At 38.9% G+C, this 25,064-nt stretch overlaps 1 protein-coding gene across 1 annotated transcript in view; it reads right to left on the bottom strand.

Annotated features, from left to right (window-relative positions):
• LOC106870708 (uncharacterized) overlaps positions 1-25,064 on the bottom strand; it is a 61,446-nt gene that overhangs the window by 26,421 nt on the left and 9,961 nt on the right. The window contains exons 2-5 of the mRNA XM_052973667.2: positions 18,050-18,247; positions 7,317-7,506; positions 2,295-2,436; positions 562-630 (exon numbers count right to left, since the gene is read on the bottom strand). Of these exons, the coding sequence (XP_052829627.1) occupies positions 562-630; positions 2,295-2,436; positions 7,317-7,506; positions 18,050-18,146 (498 nt within the window). The 5' untranslated portion in view covers positions 18,147-18,247. The remainder of the gene's footprint in view (positions 1-561; positions 631-2,294; positions 2,437-7,316; positions 7,507-18,049; positions 18,248-25,064) is intronic.

Here is a 25,064-nt window from a genome sequence, read left to right as displayed (position 1 = left end):
GTACGTATATATGCATATACTCATTTACTATTTGTTTTTATATATATATATATATATATATATATATCAAGTGTAAACAAAGTTAGCGGTTATAATAACTGACTAAGGGATAAAATATCTATATATACTATTGGTATCCGTTACCTGTATTATCCCCGAGTATTGGTGTGGAGGCACACCATGCATGTAGAGTACAGGTAACAACAGGATAAACAAGAGTTTATCAAGAACCAATGCAAATAATTAGAAAATGGAGAAAACCACAGATTAACAAACACATCGATTGGACCACATTTATACCTTATTTCTTCATACAGATCATGACATAACATGTTACATCACCTATTTTGTTATGTCAATCTGTGTATTAAAAAATAAGCTATAAATGTGGTCTAATTGATGTGTTTGTTAATCTGTGGTTTTCTCCATTTTCTAATTATTTATATATATATATATATATATATATATATATATGTATTTCATATTATACAGTATATAAGAATAGTGTAGCTGGTGGAAGTAAGAAAAAAAAAGGTAAGGAAGAGAATGTGAGAGACATACCCCTTCATAGCTATCAGAACTATTCAAACTCTGTTGGCTTCCATGACCAGATAACTTCCCCGAACGTGACTGCAATAAACAATTTAAAAACAAAAAATGCATCAATAATGATTAGTGATAAAACAATGAAATTCAACATAATTGCAATAATTTTTGGCTAGCTGAGCACCTGTATTTTTTCTTAGATATCCTTTCTATTAAAGGAAGATAAATTCTGTCTCTAAATCCCCGAAGTAGTATTTTCTGCATCTAAATTGGTAACATTGTTATTTTCTTTTAATGTAGTTTTAGCAATGTTATACATGGGTAGTAACCAAAAGGAGATTGTGGTTGATTTCTTGGATGATAGAAAAAAGATGTGAAACAGGTAGCATCACTTGATGGACCCCAAGCACCATGTAGAACACACACACACAATCTATCAATATGTAGCAACAACCTCAGAACTCTCTGCATTCAATAAAACTACTAACAAGCACACATAATTTCAACATAAACAGTGACATAGACTGCCTCTACTTAAAATGAAAACAAGGTGGCAAAAGCTTAACATCAAACCAAAATACCTTTGAATGTTGTATCACATCCCTTTGGCAACATCTTTTAATCACCAAGTGTCAAAGTGCTTTCCTTTACCAAGTTTGCATACATGAAGCTGATACCATTTTAAGACTTGGAAGGCAGCACCTTGAGCAGCATTCCTTGTCTGACCACCTTAAATACATGCCCAAAGAAGTTGCACACTCCACTACAATGTCCCACTTTGAAGGGTGTGTTTGCAATCCAGGAACAGGAAATATCAACCAAATACTTGATGCACAAAAGGGACAGATGCAGGAGAAACAGTAAAATGTGACGACCAATGCAGACTTTGTGGAGTTAACACCAATGATATCATCCACATCATAAACAGTTGTTTAAAAATGTCATCATGGTATTATGATGAGATATGATGTAGCTAGGACACTGCATAACGATATCCATCGAAAGAATAACCCCAAGGATAAAGAAGCCATAGCCACTCATAATAAAAAGGAGTACTGGTGGAATGTCCCAGTGAAAACCTCATTAAAATGTAAGTACAACATTATTTAATGTTATATATAATGATATAATGATTTGCGATAGAGAAGAGAAAGTGTGTATAGTTGTGGAAATCAGCTGCCCAACGGATGTTAATATAAAGCTGAAGATCAGTGAAAAAGAGAACACCTACGCTGAGCTAATAATAAATCTGCAGTTACTCTATCCAGATTACAAGTCCAGGTTTAAACCTGTAATTATTGGAACACTGAGATATGTAACACACCTCTTAAATACCAATCTTGAGAAATTAGGCTTCTCAAAATCAGAAAGGAGAAAGCTGATTTGAAGATTACAGAACCAATCCATAACTGGAACTGTAAAAATCTGTAAAACTTTCCAGAAGTTTATCATTTAAGTATATATGAGCATGTCTATATATGCAACTATAAGTATGAGAATACATACATTAAACAAAACGTACAAATCTGCAAAAATACCCTGTTGATGTTGAAATTCCAATGAAGGAGCCTTGGATCTAGGTTAGAAACTGGCCCTTTCTCTATTGGCAAGAAATCTTGAAATAAAACTGATTAATGACATACGTACAAACATAGGCATGCATATATATATATATATATATATATATATATATATATATATATTTTTTTTTTCCTTGTTGGCTTGGTTTTCTAGTAAAAGTCACTTACCATATGCAAAGTTTTATCAATTCCTTCAACAGAGTATGCCAGTTTTCGTAGGAAACCAGATTTGGAGGCATGCTGTTCCATAAGGACACTATCTTCTGAACGGCTCTTATTTTTCCGAAGTGATCTCCTCGAGAGGAGAAACCTGTAATAAAAGAAAAATAATAACGACAATGATTTCTTTTGTTGGCCTCAAAGACCCAGAACAGAGTCAATACAAATGTAATTACAATAGAAAACAAGAAACTGCTTATACTAAACACATGACATTTTTGCCTTACGATATTTTTGCCTTCCTTTTCTTTCACACTTTTTTTAAAAATAGCACTCCGTTGCTTACGATGACAAGGTTCTTGTTTATCTGATCAATGGAATGGTCTGCTCGAAAAATTAATGCACAAGTGGCTGAGTATTCCACAGACATGCATATCATAATGTAGTTCTCAAGGAGATTCTGCTTCACACAGACTGTGACAAGGTTAGCCTCTTTGAATCACAGTTACAACTTATTTTTGCCAGCTGAGTGGACTGCAGCAAGGTGAAGTAGAAAACCTTGCTCAAGAACACAGCATGCCGCCGGGAATTGTACTCATGACTTTACAATCGTGGGCCAAATACCCCTAACTGCTGAACCATGCACCTTCACTCTCTTAACCATAGAGAAAAGGAGTGAAGCGTAGAGACAGAGAAGGGAAAGCCTCAGTCATTTACAATGACAATTAGACTGAAATATGATCGATCTTTTCTAGCTTCTTTACTTTTAACAATGAAGAAAAGGGAAAGACATTTAGTAAGGAATAGAGGCAAAGTCTTTCAGGTGTTTACGTTTTTATTCTGGTAGTTCTAGAATGATTGACTGTTCATTTAAAATAATAATTAGACAAATACGTTCTAGAATGATTGAGTTTTAGTTCCCCCCTTCTTTTCCCAGTCCCCAATAATTATATATATATGTATATATACTGCTCAATTCTTACTAACCTCTACACCAGGATGCTTGGATCTTACCTTTAGATTATTAGTATAGTTATTATACACACACACACACACACACAGATTTATTCAAATGCACCCATTGCCAGATCAGATTGAAACCTGGTGAGGTCTCCTGGCTTGCCAGTGCTCAGTCAAACCATCCAGTCCATGCCAGATTGGAAAACGGATGTATAAGGATGATGATGCATAGACACATGCACATGTAAATGCTTACTTATATGCATGCATACACACCTGTTAGTTCAAATGGCACATGAAATAGAAAATGTTAAGACAGATGGTCGGAGAGAGTATGTGAGAGACAGGGAGAGTATGAGAGAGAGACAGAGAGGGGTGAGTGAGAGAGATAAAGATATAAACAATGGCCCTGCTCAATATGTAGGAAAAGAATTGAAAGAAATTCCATTTGCTGCACCCAGTGTAAATTATGGACACATAAGAGGTGCAGTGGAATCACAGGTAGATTAACAGATAAAGTCGTCTTTGTATGTGGCAGATGTGTAGGAACAATAAGCACTAAGGAGCACACGGGACTTAGATGGTCTCAAATGCCCAGGAGGCTCACTTGAGGTTGTAGATCGTTTCTGTTACCTAGGTGACCAAATTAGCAATGGTGGAGGATGTTCTGAAAGTATTGTTTCTAGAATAAGAATTGGGTGGAGGAAGTTCAGAGAGCTATTGCCTCTGCTGGCAACAAAAGGACTCTCTCTCAGAGTGAAAGGTAGACTATATGATGCTTGTGTACAAACAGTTATACTCCATGGTAGTGAGACAGGGCTCTGAATGCAGAGGACATGTATGGGCTGGAGAGAAATGAAAGCAGTATGCTCTGTTGGATGTGCATGTACAACAAAGTGCAAATGTATTGAGAAAGTTGGGTATAAGAGAAATCAAATGTAGCATGCAAGAGAGAAGACTTCATTGGTTTGGACATGTGATGTATATGAATGAGGACAGCTGCATAAAGAAGTGCCAATCACTGAAAGTGGACAGTACCTGCTGCAGACATGGGATGAAGTGGTATGGATAGATATTGGGCCCCATGGAGGAAATGATAATGAATCAAGATGTCTGGCGATATGAGGTTCTTGAGAAAACCCGCTCACATCAGCAAAACTGAGTTCTAGAAGTTCTTTGTGTTACACTCACACTTAAGAAAACTTTTCACACCCTACCCCAACAAACCAAACTACATCTCTACACCTCTTCCTTACATTTCCTCCTTCATACGCTATGCTTACCTCTCACTCCCCAGTCCTGTCCTCATGTCTGTATCATTGCTGTCTGGTAGCCTCTCCCCCACTCTATATAACCAGGTTTCCATCACTCAATGCATTCCCCTCCCCACTCTCTAATCATGTTTCTTTGACTCTGTCCTGCCATTTATATTATGACTTTCAAACCTCAAGAATATGTCCTGGCACTTTCCACCATCTATATATCTCTCTTCCTCTCTTCAACCATCCTATTTATATTCTGATCCTCGTCCCTTGTGATTATGCCTGCTCTTCCCTATGGTTGCACAACCATGCATCTTCTTTGCAGCAGCACATCTGTTTTTGTCCTTGTTCCTGATCTCTCTCTCTCTCTCCGACCAGGCAACCTTGTCTACTTCTGCAGCAAGACACCTGTTTCTGTGTGTCTGTCTCACTATAACCTTCCATAAACTGACACAAGATCACCTCCTCCAATGCCCCCTCCCCTATCAAAAGATTTATGTCTTGTAAGTTACTTGGTGACCCTGTCAGTATAAGTGCCACTTAAAAAGTGGAAAGTGGTTAACATTTGGAAGGGCATCCAACAGTATAAACCTTGCCAAACCTGACCTTGACTGTGCTTGTGTCTCGTAAAAAGCACTCAGTCCATCCTGCTGGATGGTTGCAGAAAGGGCATCCAGCTGTAAAAATCCTGCCAAAACAGACACAAAAGTCTGATGCAGGCTTCTGCCTGGCCAACTCCAGTCAAACAGTCCCACCCATGCCAGCAAGGAAGGTGGATGTTAAACGATATATTTAAATTGGCACTCCATTGATTACAAAATTCCAGTTAATCTGATCAACAGAACAGCCTGCTCATGAAATGAACATGCAATAGCCGAGCACTCCACAGATGCTTGTATCCCAGTGGCAGCACATAGATAAAATTAGTTGGTGTACTTCTTCAGAAAACTTTTAGCTGTTGTTTTAATATTGTGTAAAAGGAAACAAACATATAAAAAAATTTATACATAAACTTGATTGGTTCAAGTTTTAGCCACTGCTGAAAATTCCTCCTTGCTTTTTAAATCACAAAGTAAGAGGGGAAAATTTGCCCTATTTTTCAAATCCTGGCAGCAACACTGTAGCTGGAAGCAGGATAATAATCTAATTCTACATTTTATCACATTCAAGAATATAAACATGTTTTTAAGCACAACACATACGGAGTCAAAAAGAAACACTAACTTTCACTGGAAGACCAGGGTCAGCACTGCGTGAAAGACAGTGCTCACTCTCTAGCGTGCAGCTTCCTATCTTGGACATGTGAGCATGCACACAACAGCCAAACACTGCCTTGCTGGAACTGTGAAGTGCACAGTTCTATACAAGGATTTTTGTATTTTTTTCATAAAGTAGGGGATGGCTACTGACATTAAGCTTAACGATTATATAATGTACCAGTATAAAGAAAGAATTAAAGAAAAAAAGACATTGAATGTTATCAATAATATTGAGTGGAAATAGAGGGTGCTGCAGTTCCTATACATAAGCTTCCACTGGTGTACCCTAAACATAGCTCTCAGGGAGATTCAGTGTAACACAGAATGTAACAAGGCTGGCCCTTTCAAATACAGATACTACTCTTTTTGACTGGAACAATATGAAAAGGATACAATGTGCTACCTGGAATCAAACTCACAACCTTATGATTATGAGCCAAGAACCCCTAACCACTAAGCCACTTGCTCCTCCTCCACCCTCCCTCTGTCTGTCTGTGTGTGTGTGTGTGTCTCTCTCTCTCTCTCTCTCTCTCTCTCTCTCTCTCTCTTTCTCTCTCTCCTCATTTGCTGGCAGACAAGATTTTTCATCAGGCCTTGTAACACACACAATTGCTCAACCTGCTGAAAACTGCAACCAAATATCTTACAAATCATATCCTAGCCCCTTAAAGGCTACAATATAGACATTGGTATAGAAAATGAGGGGATTATCATATGACTGATCTGCTCTGCACAATTAAGTTGGCGTTGATGTTGAGCTAACAAGGTGAATTGCTTCTGCATATATCTCCATCTTTCCTCTTACAAAAGTAATTAAGGGAGAGACTGATTTGAGTGACAAGGTAGTAAAAAGGAAGTAATGAAAAATGAGGCAAAAAGTGCAGTGATAACAGCTACATGTTTGCTGAGAGAGAAAGAGCAAGTGATGGATAGCAGTAAAGATGACAATACACAAACATGTGTGTGTGTGTGTGTGTGTGTGTGTGTGTGTGTGTGTGTGTGTGTGTGTGTGTGTGTGTGTGTGTGTGTGTGTGTGTGTGTGTGCGTGTGTGTGTGTGTGCGTGTGTGTGTGTGTGTGCGTGTGTGTGTGTGTGTGTGTGTACACGTGCACACATTTATTCAGAGAAATGGAACAAACAGTCTGTGAGCTAGTGGTTGTCATTTTTGTAAGTCTTATTCATGGCTTCCTTAGGTGTGGTTGAAGATGTGTGTGTGGGGGATGTGTATGGGGGTGGGGTGGGGGTGGGGTGGGGTGTAGTAGTAGCATCACTATCGATTAAAAACAAGCAATACTCAATGTGGGTTTTACTTGGACTCTGTAAAAAGAAAATTCACAGAAGAAACAGTGATAGTAAAATTAGAGGATGCAAAGAGAAGAAATAGCCTGTAACAGTCATGGTTTTATTTTGTTAATATGCTAGATAGCCTTTTTGTGGGGTGGTCCAAATAGCAACAGTGCTGGTTTTTAAGCAAGCAGTTGTAAAGAAAGATAGATTTGTGTTTTGTACAGAGACAATAGCTTGTAAATTAAAAAAGAAAAACATACTAACCCTCCATCATCTTCCTCATCATAGTCTTCAACAGACTGGCGGTGTAAGGCACTTGTAGACTTTGCTCTCATGGATACAATGCTTATTTCTTCATTGTCTTTCAATTTAGATCTCTTTTTACTACCCTTGAAAAATTTCCGCACAGCAACTAGTGGATTAAACTTCCTTTTCTTGCTTTCATTTTTGCTGTCTACAACAAATAGACATAATTTCAAGGATATATGCGTGTATGTGTGTGTGTGAACAAATGAATGAAAGAGTAGCACTCAACATATTTAGTTAGATTCACATGTACTTAATAATAGTTTGGCTCAACTCACATTAAAGTTTCATAAGCATATAAAGCTTTAAAGCTGTTCAGAGACAGAGTAGAGAGTTTAAAAAAATAATAATTAAAAATTAATTCTATGCATTAAAAACATGGAATCCATTTTGAATTTAAACCTTTATTAGTGGGCATAAGTAACGTTGCATGCTACCAAGGTTATTTTCTTTATTTTTGGGACCACATGTTGACAATGTTAGTAGCTGTTTGGTATATTCAGCAACACCTGTTCCTTGTAGAATATAAACACATTAATGACAGCAGTCATCATATGAAAGCAACCATGTGATGACTCATCAGGTTTTGATATTAAGTTACAAATGTGGTCCTATGACTAATATAGTTTTAAGGGTAGTAGAAATTATACACCCTGCTCTTGTGTGTAGGTTAGCTATGCATAGGGTGGCATATCCAGCTATCAGCATAATCCATGGGGGAGGCAATAATGAGGATGATATCAGTTGGGTTATTTATCTTGCATATTATAAAGAAGTGCACCCTTATTAAAAGTTTGGAGATGGTCTGGCAATCCCAAGCTATATGCATAGATAAATTCAGGAAGATCTTAAAATAATTTAGCCTAACTATAACAATTACCACCAACATGACAAAGGCTGACTTCTTGAACATAACCTGAGATCTCAGGACAGGTGTGTACTAGCTCAACAGAAAGTCTAAAGAGGAAACTTTATATACATAGATGCCAACCATCCTCCAGTTATAATCAGAAATCTAGTCATGGGCATCCACAGAAAAATCTCTAAACTATCAGTAGACAAAGATATCTTCAACAGGAGGACACTCCACAATACTGATGCATTAGTGAGGAGTGGCTTTACAAATAAGAGTATATGGAGGATACTCAGCACCAAACCCAATGAGTTAGAAAGACAAAAATAATGTAGTTTAATCTTTCAATCAACTTGAGGTTTCCATGAAGAAAGCTGCAGTATCCATGAATAGGAAAAGTAAACTATCTTTTCACTAGAAGTATGCTCTGTTAAAGAACTTCAAATTTAGAGTCACTGATAATACAGATATACCAACTTAGGCCTGACACCAACACAAGAGTAGAATAGCTGCCCATCTAGATTACTGACTATTTATGTTGGTTACATGACTTAACTAGTAACCTAACGTCATCAAAGTGGTTACCACATACAAACGTGATAATTGCAGTTGCTAAAGTGTTTATATTCCAAAGAATTGTGATTGATCAACTGACTTATCTACCCTACCACGTACAGTCCTCAGTACAAGGAACTGGTGTCACTGAATATGCCACACTGCAGACTGCCATCAAAAAGGTGAAAATATTCTTCCAACATCACATGAACCTAAAACTAAAAATAATAATTGATATTTTGATAGCATTACAATCACATGACCTGAACATAAAAAAAAAAATTTGAATCTCTTTAACTCAATAATTTGTCCCCAAACATTTCATGAGATGGACATATCCTACACCCACAAAACTAAGTAATGTCGAGCTGAATCAAACTGTTGTTAAATATATAAGAAATATTGTGATTGGTTAGGCAAAGAAGGCAAAGTCTACAATGGTTCAATCTATAAATTCTAATTATTGAATTACAATGTAAAATGCTAATTAAATGTATAGAATTCAGTATACAATTCAGTAAATAGTAAGTAGTTTGATGTGAGAAGGAACAATTTCTGCTTTATAACTTCAGAGTGATACTAATGAATAAAGCAATACCAAGTACAATAAGTTTGCCTAATAGGAATAAAATGAAGTTGCAAAGATGCTGAATAAAAACTACACGAGAGTGTGTAATGTGAGTGTGTGTGGATTACTGCTGCTTAGCTAATTTTAAGGGACATATACATACAAGATATGTATGTACATACTTGTGTGTGTATATGTAATATATATATATATGCATGTGTATATATATGTAATGTGTGTGTGTGTGTATTCATTAACTTTTTTACTTGTATCAACCATTTAACTGTGGCCATACTGATACACTGCCTTGTGGAATTTTAGCCAAACTAATTGAACCCAGTACATATTTTGAAGCCTGGCACTTATTCTATCGGTCCTCTTTGCTGAACCACTATGTTACAGGCACATATTTGTGTTTCCTTTGAGGTGGCTCCATTGGCCACCACTGCCTGATATATCTATCTTTTAGAAAGTCGTGTAGCCACTCTTCAAGTTTTCCAACTATGCTGAAATCATGTAGTTTGTGACATTTACCAAGGTTGACTTTACAAAAGGCTTTTACAAAGTCCAGATATATCACATCCACACTTGAGTTGTTTAGCAGCCGTTTTAACACCCAGTCATAATGTTGTAAGAGTTGTATGAGGTAACTGCTACCTGGTCAAAATCCATGCTGGGTGTCAGTCAGCAACTCATTTTCCTCAAGGAATGTGATTAGTTTCTTCCGGACTGTTTGTTCCATGACTTTGCTGATGTGTGAGACCAGAGAGATAGGCCTACAATTTTTAGAATCTGCTCTGCTTCTTCGTTTATGGACGGGGCATTTTATTCCTTCCTTCAGTTTTTCTAGGAGCTTACCACTTGCAAGAAAGCTCTGAAAAAGAAGTGGCAGTGGTTTCGCAAGGGATGTTGACACAATTTGAGAAGGATTGCTGGGAATCCAAGACCAGCAGCTGAGTTTGTGTCAACCTCATCTGTGGCCAGTGTTACATCTTTAATGTTGATGTAATCAATTATCACCTCTTTGGTTACAGGTAAAGTGGCAAAGAATTCTGCTGGTTTGTTCACTTGCCTGTGTCCCAGCGGCATAGTGAACACACTTTGAAACTGTTTGTTTAGTATTTCACTTATTCTCATTTGGTTTCCTGTGAGGGAACCATCTTTTTGGAAGAGGGATCCTATCTTGTGGCGTACCAAGGCTGCTTATTTGGCAAACTTAAAGCTTTAGGGTTTGACTGGATATTTTCTATAACCCAAGTTTTCCTATCTGCTCTCCTTTTCATGAGATTGATGCAGACTTTTCTCTATCTCCAACAGCACTCTCTCCAGGTGGGACTTTTCACTACTTTTGAGGAGCTTGTTCAGGCAATTTGCAATCTTTGTCCATTGTCTCATAAGAATTTTCCTTTCACTAAGGATGCTTTTGTGTGTGTTGGCCTTGTGCTCTGGGACAGATTTGTCACATGGGTTGCATTATGGACATGAAATGTTTGTAGACATTTAGGCCAATCTTGTTTGACGATCTCTTTCTCAATCAAATTCCAATTTGCTTTATGAAAATTCTGTTTGGAGAGATTTTAGGTGCTTCATATAGGCTGTACGTCTGCAGGGGCTTTTGGTCCATACGTACACAACTCTATTATGTTGTGATCTGTGTCACTTTCATCATCATCATCATCATCATCATCGTTTAACGTCTGCTTTCCATGCTAGCATGGGTTGGACGATTTGACTGAGGACTGGTGAAACCGGATGGCAACACCAGGCTCCAGTCTGATTTGGCAGAGTTTCTACAGCTGGATGCCCTTCCTAACGCCAACCACTCAGAGAGTGTAGTGGGTGCTTTTACGTGTCACCCGCACGAAAACGGCCACACTCGAAATGGTGTCTTTTATGTGCCACCCGCACAAGCCAGTCCAGGGGCACTGGCAACGATCTCGCTCGAAAATCCTACAGGAGCCAGTCAGGCGGTACTGGCAACGGCCACGCTCAAAATGGTGCATCTCATGTGCCACCCGCACAAGAACCAGTCCAGGGGCACTGGCAACGATCTTACTTGGCTTGCCGGGTCTTCTCACGCACAGCACATTTCCAAAGGTCTCGGTCAGTAGTCATCGCCTCGGTGAGGCCCAATGTACGAAGGTCTTGCCTCACCACCTCAGCCCAGGTCTTCCTGGGCCTACCTCTTCCACAGGTTCCCTCAACTGTTAGGGTGTGGCACTTTTTCACGCAGCTATCCTCCTCCATTCTCACCACATGTCCATACCAGCGCAATCGTCTCTCTTGCACGCCACAACTGATGCTTCTAATGTTCAGCTTTTCTCTCAAGATACTTACACTCTGACGGGTATTCACATTGACATTACACATCCAACGGAGCATACTGGCTTCATTCCTTGCGAGCTTACGTATGTCCTCAGCAGTTACAGCCCATGTTTCACTGCCATGTAGCATGGTTGTTCGTACGCATGCGTCATACAGTCTGCCTTTTACTCTGAGTGAGAGTCCCTTTGTCGCCAGCAGGGGTAAGAGCTCTCTAAACTTTGCCCAGGCTATTCTTATTCTTGCAGCTACACTTTCAGCGCACACACCCCCACTACTAACTTGGTCGCCCAGATAGCGGAAGCTATCGACTACCTCTAGTTTTTCACCCTGGAATGAGATAGAAGTTGTTTCCTGTTTGTTTGCAGTCTTTATTGCACATGAACATCTGCCACAAACAAAAACTAACTTGCTAGTTAACCTGCCTTTGATGTTGCTGCACCTCTTATGTGTCCATAGCTTGCACCGGGTACATCTTATAGAGTTACTACCTACTCCTTTTCTACATACTGAGCAGGGCCATCTACCTGAAGGGGTTTGTGTTTTATCTACCTTCCTACTTATTAGGATTTTGGTTTTAGCTAGGTTGACTCTAAGGCCCTTCAATTCTAGACCTTGCTTCCACACCTGAAACTTCTCCTCTAGTTCTGATAGTGACTCCGCAATTAGGGCAAGGTCATCAGCATAGAGGAGCACCCAGGGGCAACCTGTCTTGAACTCCTCTGTGATTGCCTGGAGGACTATGGTAAATAAGAGGGGGCTGAGGACGGAACCTTGGTGGACCCCTACCTCTACCCGGAATTCATTGCTGTACTCATTTCCGACCCTCACCTTACTGGCAGCATCTCTGTACATGGCTCGCACAGCTCTCACTAACCATTCTTCTATCCCAAGTTTCCTCATTGACCACCAGATAAGGGATCGGGGGACCCTGTCAAAGGCTTTCTCCATGTCAACGAAAGCCAGGTACAGAGGTTTATCCTTAGCTAGGTATTTCTCCTGCAACTGTCTCACTAGAAATAAGGCATCAGTAGTGCTTTTACCTGGCACGAACCCAAACTGCATCTCATCTAAATTGATTCGCTCCCTAATTAGTTGGGCTATGACCCTCTCTGTAACTTTCATAACCTGATCTAACAGCTTGATGCCTCTGTAATTATTTGTATCTAAAGCGTCACCTTTACCTTTGTAGCAGTTGACTATGATGCTGCTACACCAGTCATTGGGTATGACTCCTTCGTGTATCACCTGGTTCATAATACGGGTGACTAGGCTATAGCCAACACTACCAGATATTTTGAGCATCTCTGCAGTGATTCCTGATGGGCCGGGGGCTTTCCCGGTCTTCATACTCTTAATTGCTTTATCTACCCTGGTACTATCAACTCGGATAGCTGGTCCCTCTATTGGGTCGACATATGGCAGGCTCTCTTCCTCCCATTCATTCTCTTTATTAAGCAATCTATCGTAGTGGCATCTCCAGACCTCTTTCTTTGCATCCTCATTTAATGCAAGCGTACCATCATCCATGCGAACACATTTCTCTCCTACAACATCACTATTCTCTCTCCTACACTGTCTTGCAACACGAAATACCTCGAGTCTTTGGTCCTCACGGCGCAGAACATTGGCAAATCTTTCCTTATCTGCTTCCCCTCTGGCTAAATAAACCTGTCGCCTAGCCTCCCTTCTGGCACATTGGTACAATTCCCTGCTACCACCGTTCTTCCAGTCCTTCCAAGCCTGTTTCTTTTGTCTAATAGCCCTGTCTACCTCCTTGTTCCACCACCACGTTACTCTGGGTCGGGAGGGGACCTTACACCACCCACAAATCTGGTCGGTGGCTTTCAACAGGTTGTCCCGCAGAAATCTCCAATTGTCTTCCACGTTGTATGATGCTATATCCCCTTCTATTTCGTTAAATGCTTCAAGTAACTTGTCTCTAAGTCTCTGTCCGTTTGCAGGGTCTTTAAGCTTCCACACCCTTCTCCTCCAAGCCTGTCTAATTCTGGGCACCCATTTTGCCTTGATCCCAAAGTCGCTAACTACTAATCTATGTTGTGGGGTACATTCTTCGCCAGGGTAGGTTTTGGCATTTATAAGCCGCCCTCTTTCCCTATTTCTGGCGAGGATGTAGTCGATTTGGCTAGAGTGTCTGCCGGAGCGGTAGGTGACTAGGTGACTGGCAGGTTTCCTGAAGTTGGTATTGCAGACCATAAGATCGGTTGCATCACAGAACTCCAGCAGTCTGGTTCCCTCCTCGTTGCGGGAACCGAAGCCATAGCCTCCATGTATGCCATGGAAGCCTCCAGCACGACGTCCGACATGACCGTTGAAGTCTCCAGCCACAAAGAGAAGGTCCCTGTCACTCGTCAATGAGGTAGTTTGCAAGAGGGTGTCATAGAATTGGTCTTTCAGACCATCTGGTAGCCCCGGTTGAGGTGCATAGGCTGAGATGACAGTAGCTAATCTATGATGAAGCACTAGTCTGATCTTAAGTACTCTGTGACTTACTCTAACGACCTCGATTACCTTATCCACCCATTTCTCCGCTAGAAGTATTCCTACCCCCCCGACCCCGTCAGTGTTCCCTGCCCAGAAAATCTTGTACCTGTGTTCTTTGCCTGTGAGGAACCTCGCAGAACCTCCTCTCCATCTTACTTCCTGGATGCAGCACATATCCACGCGTCTCCGTTCAAGCATCTCAACAATTTCACCAGATCTACCTTTCAGCGTGCCGACGTTGAGAGTGCCAATCCTAACAGTATGGGTGTTGGGGGTATAGGCCTGTAGCCTGGGAAGGGGAAAAGCAGTGTCGTGTACCTGAAAAGAAAACTTGCAATTGGAAGAATTCATAAGCAAAACAGTACCTACAACCTGCAAACATTTCTCAAACTTAATGCGCTACCCAAAGTTAGGGGAGAGGATGGCCAAGGCCACTAGATGGGTTCCGGGAGACAGCCGAGGTTGACAGGATGACAGAGGAATGAACTTCCGGTGGAGGGGGTGGGAGGGCGGGTTACCGTCAGCGAGTAGATAGGGCTCTTAATTGTAGATTTTAAATATTTGAGAGACAACAATGCATAAATCGTAATTTTTAAAAGAGCAATGAATTCTAGGTGAATAGAATATAACGTAGCATGAATTTAGGAAGCTTAGAAAATGAATAAGTATGAATTTAAGACAACAACTGAATTCAATTGAATTTCATGGAGAGAAACAAGATAAATAATAGAGGGCAAACTAAAGCGCGAAGGTATGAGATGTTTGAGGCCGTAAATAAATAAAAATCTCTATCTTATCTGCATCTTGGAGATTTCGTCGTAGTATGTCAGCGAGATAATTTAGAATGGATTTCTCATTTATATATAGCCAGAACCTGAAGACCTTAAGGAAAAACTACGAGAGAGAGAGAGAGAGAGAGGATGGAGGGGTAGACAGAGGCATGGCGGGAGAAAAGATCATCATCATCATATATATATATATATATATATATATATATATATATATATAAAGAGAGAGAGAGAGGGGGGACCAGTCAAGCAGTACATCACGCTGTAATTCTTGGGCTGAGAAATCAACACTTAAAAGCCATAATTTTAAGGAGCGATAAGAATTTTTGAATAAAGGAAAATGGGTAGGGGTGGGTAGGTACCGACAGCGAGTAGATAGGGCTCTTAATTGTAGATTTTAAATATTTGAGAGACAACAATGCATAAATCGTAATTTTTAAAAGAGCAATGAATTCTAGGTGAATAGAATATAACGTAGCATGAATTTAGGAAGCTTAGAAAATGAATAAGTATGAATTTAAGACAACAACTGAATTCAATTGAATTTCATGGAGAGAAACAAGATAAATAATAGAGGGCAAACTAAAGCGCGAAGGTATGAGATGTTTGAGGCCGTAAAACATTATAAATAATGTCCATATTGTTTGTGATGCAGAGATCCAGTATATTATTTGCCATGGTTAATTGCAGCACAATTTGCTCCATGAAAAAAGCATTGGTTAGGTGGAGCAGGGACTCCATCTGTGCTTGCTGGTGGTGTGTCATTCCTGAGAACATCTTGCTTCCAGGTCATCCTATATTGGGGAAGCTAAAGCCACCCAAAAAGAATACACTGATGTGTTGCTCCAGTTTGGTGAGAACTTCTCATATCTTTGCTATGCAGTCTTCAAACCTACCTGTATGATTTGGAGTATCTGGTGGGTGATATGTAGTGCATATAACAATACAATATTGTCTTATGTGTACAATTTGAGTGTCACACACTGGATTTGAATATGACAACAGGACCTGGGGTGTGAGGTCCTCTTGGATGCCTTTTCTTTTGTCCTCTTCATGGAAGGGAGTATTGTTATGAGCCCATGCAGTTTTGGTAGGGCTTCTAATGTGTAACACCACAGTTTGCATCATCACCACCATGCCAGCAGTCCTCTTGCAGGTAAAATTTGCAAATGTGTCTACTTTTGTAACTCCTGTGATTTTTGTTGGGGGGGTCTTCTGTTTCGTCCCAATGATTTTGTTTTTTGTCTTCCTTTTCCCTTTGTTTTACTTCCTCATTAGGAGTAAAACACCATTTGAGCATGGTCATTGCCAGCGTTACCTTACTGGCACGTTAGAAAATCATTCAAGCGAGGTCGAGTGAGGTCGTTGCCAGTGCTGCTGGACTGGCTCCTGTGCAGGTGGCACGTAAAAAACACCATTTTGAGCGTGGCCGTTGCCAGTACCATGTAACTGGCCCTCGTGCCAGTGGCACGTAAAAGCATCCACTACCCTCTCAGAGTGGTTGGCGTTAGGAAGGGCATCCAGCTGTAGAAACTCTTCCAGATCAGATTGCAGCCTGGTGCAGCCATCCGGTTCACCTCCTCAGTCAAATCGTCCAACCCATGCTAGCATGGAAAGCGGACGTTAAACAACAATGATGATGATATATATATATATATATATATATATATATATATATATATATATATATATATGTATGTATGTATGTATATATATATATATATACATATAGAAATCCAAAATTAGGAAATGGAGTAGATAAAATCCAGATTAAAAAAGTTTCATAGCTAGCAGAACTTCGGAAGTCGTAATTATCCAAATGAGGTGTAATCCTCTAGCTACTCATTGGACCAATTGTATCTCCTGTGAGTCAACATGGGATCCCTTAACAATTTTAACTTCTTTTGATTAAGGTATCTTTGGCCTGAGGAGTAGCTAGCAGTTACCCCTCATTTGGATAATTACTACTTCCAAGGTTCTACTAGCTATGAAACTTATGTAACCTGGATTTTATTGACTCCATTCCCTAATTTTAGATTTGTATTCGCATACACAGCAACCCTAGCTGTTAACCATAAGTTATAAAATAATTTTTTTCAGCTTATCAAACTTCAATATAGGAAAAATTTACAACCTACATCAATAAACCACTATTTTGGGGGGAAGGGGCCAGTCAATTAGATCAACCCCAGTATGCAACTGGTACTTAATTTATCAACCCTAAAAAGATGAAAGGGAAAGTGGACCTTGGCGGAATTTGAACTCAGAATGTAAAAACAGACAAGATGTCACTAAGCATTTCACCCGGCGTGATAACGTTTCTGCCAGCTTGCTGCCTTGGTATATATTCACTATCAGCCTGGTGTAGCCATCTGGTTTCACCAGTCCTCAGTCAAATCGTCCAACCCATGCTAGCATGGAAAGCGGACGTTAAACGACGACGACGACAACGATGTTGACAAAACCAACAAAATATAAAGAACTGCAGTTGTCATACTAAGAGCTTCTTGGCCTGACTACATCATGAAGGAAAAAGTGATGGAAAGGGACTGGCTGAGTAATCTCAGGTTACTTCATGGAAAAAGATGTTCAGCCAAGAACAATGCCAGCTCACAAAGGGACAGAAAAACCTTCTCTTCAGTGGAAGAGAGAGAAGTAGCATAGGAAATGGGCAGACCTGTCAGGATCTGGATGTGGAGGCTTACAACAAGGCTTGCAACTGTGATCTCTTGTAACCTGATGCTCCAAAAGTAGCAGGAAGAACGTGTATGAGTGTGTGTGTGTGTGCAATAGCACGTGATTATGTGCATAAGTGAAATTCAAGAGGTGGGGATCAACTTGATTTTCACCTTCCTATATTCATGATTATAGTTTTGTGATACTAGTAATATCAAATTAGCAAGAAAGAGTTATTAAATTATCTGTAGAGAATTTTGAGTTTAAATCAATATAGGTGTATTGAGATTTTCTAATAGAATACAATTTCTGCATTCCCTCATTTTAAGCATACTCATCAAGAATACTTACCAGATTTGACCAATCAAAAAGGACATTAATTTTGCACCTTCTGTTGAAACCAGTAGTAGAGTATGATACTTACCAGCAATTGCTGTTGGCTGACTGGAAATATCAGTATTTCCATCATAGTCACCCGAAATGGTTGTGGCATCCGAAACATCTGCTATGTTAGTGGCCATTTTTCAAATGAGTGAAAATGAGCAGCAGGAAAATTGGTAATAATGATGTTCTATTTAACTCATAGTCAGCACCAACAACTTCATGTACACACATATGAAACCTTAAAGAAAAAAAAAAATTGATGGTGAAAAAAAAGGCAACTCTTTTTCATTGGAAGAGCGATAAATGGTAAATTAAATATAAGATTTGAGACTGTGGTTATGAAAAGTCTTCTCCACTATACTACTCACTTTATGTTAAATGACTACTCAGACAAATGGTTTTGTAGCTTAGATGCATGTACATAAAGTTTTCTTTAATGAAAATATAGTAAACTTCCCTTTCAATAACACAAAAACACAATCACTTCATGTATCAAAGAAACAGTATTGTACATCGCCTTCTCTACATATGAACAACAATCAGCCAAAACTTGCAAAGATGCTAAAAGCTTCACAATCTTTGAACATCTATGATGAGGTTATGATCATATGCACACACATGTGTATTCATATTACAAGTGCAGGGATAAGTTAAAGATTAAGATTATAAAGAGAAGCAGAGAACAATTTGGAGACAAAGAAACGTCACAAAAATTGAGAAACAATTCTTCATGAGCCTTATAAAAACTTTTTAAAAATTTGCTGGAAGGTGGAGAGGAGAAAGGCACATGCCCTCTTCACTTCAGGTTGGAACCATCACAATGTGTATAAAATGTGTGTATACATATGCTCAGGTTATCCATGGTAGTATGTAGTCCCGTACAAACTGTTGTATGGTTCTGTCATCAACATATAAACCAGTCCACCCACAAACATTGCCTGGTGAGGAAGGTTGCTGAAAACCCAGTAGGACAAAAACAATACCTGTCAAAAGGATGGAAGAACTAACATGATCAACAACCAACTGATAATAGTAAAGAGACCTAAAAATTGCGGCTTAGTATCCAGCATGCTGTAAAACCTGTGAGTGTGAGGCAGGCTTTTGCTAAAGCATATTTCTAGGAAAAGGTAATGTGTCCACAAATACAATGGTAGTTTAACTTATTGAGTAGTCAGGAAGTGACAACATTAAAAGACAGTCAGTCTAAGAGAAGGACAATATTGTGTACAAACCCTCACTGCCTGTGAGTGCCTTTGAAGAGGTAAAGGCTAAAGCAATTAATCCCAACAGAAAATTGGGCTGAAAAGAATCTGGAGTTTACATTATGAAAGGAGACTGAAGATAATAAATGAAGTGTATCTGAAGGTTCTGAATATTCAGCCATAAAGCTGACCCCCACCTTCAGGGATTGTAGTCTTGTGAACTGCATGGCAACCAAACTAATAATTCTGTTTTGGAATCAGAATTGAAAAGAAAAAAGAAAAAAAAAAATCAAAGTTTGCCTGTGGTTTTATATTCAAATGAGATTTTTCAGCCTAATAGCTTTATATGTACTTTGAGATCTAATTAACAAGAATAATTATCTCATGTTCTCTCAAGTGTTTACAAATTTTTAAAACAACAACCTCACTAATAATAGTGGCATTAAAAAAACACTCAGTACACGTAAAGGGGTTAGTGTTAGGAAGGGTATACAACAACAGAAAACATGTTACAGCAGACAATGGGGCATTGAACCCATCAAATGCTGTCAAACCATATACCCATGCCAGCATGGAAAAAAGAATATTAACTGATTACAACAGAAGTTTCTGTGTGAGTGTATGACCATACACAAACATACATATAGAAAGACATAAGACATGGTGGTGAAGCATGACCTTCGAACTTTGAGCCTCACAGAGGCAATGACTAGTGACTGAGACCTTTGGTGATGTGCTCTGCTTAAGAGGACCCATCAAGCCAAGTGCACCTGTGCTAGTGGCACGTAAAAAAAAAACCTTTAAATGTTGGGCCTGATGGAGGCAAAGTGGCTGAGTTTCTTTCGAGTGTTGGGCCTCATGGAGGTGAGGTGGCCGAGTTCCTTTTGAACAGGCCTCACAGAGGCAAGGTGGCTAAGTTCCTTTTGAGTGTTGGGCCTCATAGAGGCTAAGTGGCTGAGCTTCTTTCACGTGTTGGGCCTCATGGAGGCAATGACCAAGACCTTTGGCATTACGTTGTGCTTAAGAAGAAGACCCATCAAGCTGAGCAAAATCACATTCATGGCATTACACTCTTGGAGTGGTTGACACTAGGAAGGGCATACAGCAGTAGAAAACCATGCCAAATCAGACTGGATCTTGGCGCAGCCTTCCAGCATGCCAGCCCAGTCAAACTTTCCAACCCATGCCAGCATGGACAATGGACGTTAAATGATGACAGTATATGTGTGTATGTATGTGCATACACATATGCACATATACACACACAAAAGCGGCGAGCTGGCAGAAACTTTAGCACGCCGGGCGAAATGCTTAGCGGTATTTCGTCTACCGCTACGTTCTGAGTTCAAATTCTGCCGAGGTCGACTTTGCCTTTCATCCTTTCGGGGTCGATTAAATAAGTACCAGTTACGCACTGGGTCGGTATAATCGACTTAATCCGTTTGTCTGTCCTTGTTTGTCCCCTCTGTGTGTAGCCCCTTGTGGGTAGTAAAGAAATAACACATACATTATTATTCAAAGGCTGAGGTGCAGCATACTGTACATACATGCATACATCATCATTACACATGTTCAATATACTGCTGGATGAAGGCCACAGTGTGTTCTCTCTCTACCAGAGTGGCAAAGAATTAAAAGTTTTCATTCCAACTTTACCATGTTTTCCCACTTGTTTTTTTCTCAATGTGGTGTCCACTCTGTTAGTTTGCTATTCCGTCTATTATACTTTCTTATAAACATATCCTCTGTGAAAAATCATTTCAGAGTCTTTTATTTTCTAGATAATATCCATTAAACCTGTTGCCACTTCTATCTAACTGTTTCTCAACTTATTCATTTTTTAAGCTTCGGCATTCTTCTTTCCATGGCTCTTTGTGTGCATGTGTGTGTGTGTGTGTGTGTGTGTGTGTGCGTGCATGCGTATATATATACATACATACATATATATATATATATATATATATATATATATATATATATATATATATATATATATATATATATATATATATATATATAGTGAAACATCTATGACTGTACTAACTGATAGAAATAAAATTACAATAATTATTAACTAATACATTTCTGTCAATGCCTATTGTCCTATTTTTTAATATTTTGTGCATTACATGTCGTGGCACCTGCTTAGCTGCTATGGTTATTATATTTACTCTTTACATTCTCTCTTCCTCTTTGTTGTCACAAAGTTAATAGTAGTCAACTCTAAAAGAACTTATTTCAATTAAATATTCTTTAATAAATCCTGTGTTTAATAATGCTTTATATAGATACTGTGGTGACAGATTGGCTCTAGTCAAGCAAATAGAGAAAGATTTTATGTTTGTATATTGATGACAACTATATTGATCAAATGACATATTTGGCATTATGGCTACCGTCATTACTAGGGTAGTTAGTTGACAAACCTTTTATATCATTTATAATAATACTTTTACAGTGTGTTGACTTTCTCCATTTAAGCTCCTAGTTCAAATCCTGCTGTTTTTCATGCTCTATAAAATAACAACCAGTTTAATACTGATAAAAAAAAAGTACCAATCTTGAGTGATGGATTATCAGAAGTTGTAGAGAGTCAGATGAGATGCTTTGCAGTATCTATATTAGCTCTTTGCATTTTGATGGTACTTTCTGTGATGACATAAAACTACTTCCTGTAGTGGAAAGGAAAATAATTTTAGTGATCATAATACAGGGGAAGATATTTAATAGTTGACCTGCAGGTAATTATCTTATTCATAAATTGTTCCCTCTTTAGAAATTAGAATAGATGCAATCCCAGATTGACTTGACCAACTCGATTTATATTCTAATCAACTTGGCTTATTTTTATAGATAATGTCTTGAAATCTGTGGATTTGTTCACTGAACTTGCTAGAAACATCAAATTACCTATCATCTTAAAAAGGAAATGAAGGCTACATCAATTACAATAGTAATCCTACATATTTAAAAAATATGGGATGGTCAAAACTGGAATTGTAAATCTACTATATCAGGGATGATCTGGGGTTAAACAACAACTTTTCTCTGACTCTAGCTTTTATTCACTACTCAGCTAAATCAACACACATTATGTTATTGATAAAAATTGTTATATTATTGTTATCAATCCCAGAGATTACATTGGCTTTAAAAAAAAAAGGAAAGAAAAGAAACAAGGCTGAAAATTATATATAGATTTAAGCAGATTAACAAACATGCATGTAGACAGATGTATTTGATTTGGCTTTGTTTTTCATTCCTTAAGTATGTATGTCTACATGAGTAAGCATTAGGTTAGTAATGCCAGTTTTTCAGCAGAAATAGCATTTTGAAGCTGGAATTTAGCAAAATCCTCAGATAACGTCATCTCAAGATTAGCTGTTGGTTGCTATGACTATTATACACTATAATTATTGTATGAATGCAATAGCTATATACTATAGTTATATGCAAACACTGGATAGATCTCCAAAACAGTATTTCACTGCTTGTAGTCCTTTGTCATCTTATCTCCTTCATGAGGTTCAACATTCAGAGAATAACCCTAACCACAACTTACCATGAGGCCCTTTCTTCTTAAATAACTTGATATTTACTCAACTGTCTTCTGCCAAATGCATTATTTGTCCACTGAAGATTCCTGTCTTGCAACACTACAGCTGAATGCTCTTATAGCCAATTTTCCTCTCAACACTATGGTACTCCATTGTTCATCATACTAACATTCTACCTAGTTTGCTTACATCATTTCTTTCCAGCATTCATACATCATCCACATCCTATATCTATGCTTCACTGCTATGAAACATTGCATTTTGTACACAAGCAAATACTTCATGACTCTAGCTATTTCTTTTTCGCCCTACCCCAACTGAGATAATTTTGATTTTTTGAGATATTTTTAAGTATGTTATTCAGTACAACATCTCTTAACTTATGAGTGAAGGTGAGACAAAGGGACAGACAGACAGAGTATATAATATACTTATAATTTACTGTGTTTAATGGAATATACGATCTTCAAAAAAACAAAAAGTTTTTTTTTAAAATCAGCCTAGGTCCTATATGATATATATATATATATATATGTATATATATATATATATATATATATATATATATATATATATATATATCATCATCATCATCATCATCATCGTTTAACGTCCACTTTCTTTGCTGGTATGAATTAGATGGCCTGATAGGAGATGGCCAGCCATAGAACTGTCCAGGTTCCAATTGTCAGTTTTGGCATGGTTTCTATGGCTGGATGTCCTTCCTAATGCCAACCACCTTATAGTGTGTGTTGGGTGCTTTTCACATGCTACCGGCATAGGTGCATTTATGTGGCACCAGCACAACTGCATTTTATGTAGCACCGGAACCTGCAAGACAAAGAACTCTCAGTTGAGAGAGGGAGTGGGGCATGGCCATAAAAGACATGCTTGTATGTATGGATGGACATCATTTTACTTAGCTTGATGTGTCTCCTCAAGTACAGTAAATTGCCACAAATCTCAGTCCCTTGTCATCTCAGTGTCAGAAGATCCTTTCTCATTACTTTGCCGATCTTCCTGGATCGAACTCTTCCACAGGCTCCCTCCACAATTAGAGATCAGCACTTCTTTATGCAGCTGTCCTCATCCATTTGCATCACATGACCACACCAGTACAGTTTTCTCTCTCACATCATTTGATGCCTCTTATGCTCAGTTTTCCTCTTAAATCATTTACACTGTCCTACAGGCACACTGACATTACCTATCCATGACTGAGTTATCTGGCACGTTACTGTACTCAAGAAGATCCATTCACCACAGGAAAATTGATACTGGTGCACATGCCATATGAAAAGCATTGATGCCCTATAAAAAAGAACCCAGTAAACTCTGCAGAGTGATTGACATTATGAAGTGCATCTACCCATAGATATCATGTGAGAACACCAAGGGAGCCTGGTACATCACATGGTAGAGCTGACCATGTACGGACCAAAGGAAACCATGGACATGCAGCCTACAAGAAACTCTCAGAATCTTTCCAATTTGAACTTCCATACAGTAAACTGGAAACAAATTGAGAAAGAGATCCTCAAACAAAACTGGCCTAAATGTCTCTCCTCACCAGACATCGACATGAAACTTAAACAATTCATGTCTGTAATGCAAGTCATATGCTACAAATGTGTCCTGGAGAGAAAGGCCACTGTACACAAGAACAAAATCCTCAGGGAGAGGAAAATTCTTATGAGACGGTGTACACAAGTTTCAAATCGCCTAAACAAACAAATTGAAAGCAGTGAAAAGTCCCGCATGAAAATACAACTGCTGGAGATTGAAAAAAATCTGCAACTCTCCCACGAAAAAGAAAGAGCAGACAAAGAAGCCTGGGCTATAGACAATATAAAATCTAACCCCAGAGCTTTCTACAAGTTTGCCAAAGAAACAGCTTCAGTGCACTGCAGGATAGGGCTACTCCTCAAAACAGATGGTTCATTCACGAGAAACCCAATTAGGATAAGTGAAATACTAAATGAGCAATTCAAAAGTGTTTTCACTCCACCCCTAAGGCACTTGCAAGTCAGCAATCCAACTGACTTTTTTACCACTGCAGATATAAAAACAGAGGCAATGATGATCGATTACATCAATATAAAGGAAGACGATGTAATAAGGGCTATAGAGGAAATGAACCCAAACTCAGCTACTGGCCCCGATGGATTCCCAGCAATCCTTCTAAAAGTATGTAAACGAGTCCTAGGCGGCTCAGAACAAATGTCTTCCATAGAATCAACATGACTTTTTGATCCCTTGTACGGAAAGTCCTCAGTATCCACCCCGCCAGTTGTCT

The sequence above is a fragment of the Octopus bimaculoides genome, chromosome Z (assembly GCF_046866305.1).
Source record: "Octopus bimaculoides isolate indiv1 chromosome Z, ASM4686630v1, whole genome shotgun sequence".
Lineage (NCBI taxonomy): Eukaryota > Metazoa > Mollusca > Cephalopoda > Octopoda > Octopodidae > Octopus > Octopus bimaculoides.
This window is presented reverse-complemented; position numbering and strand designations above follow the sequence as displayed.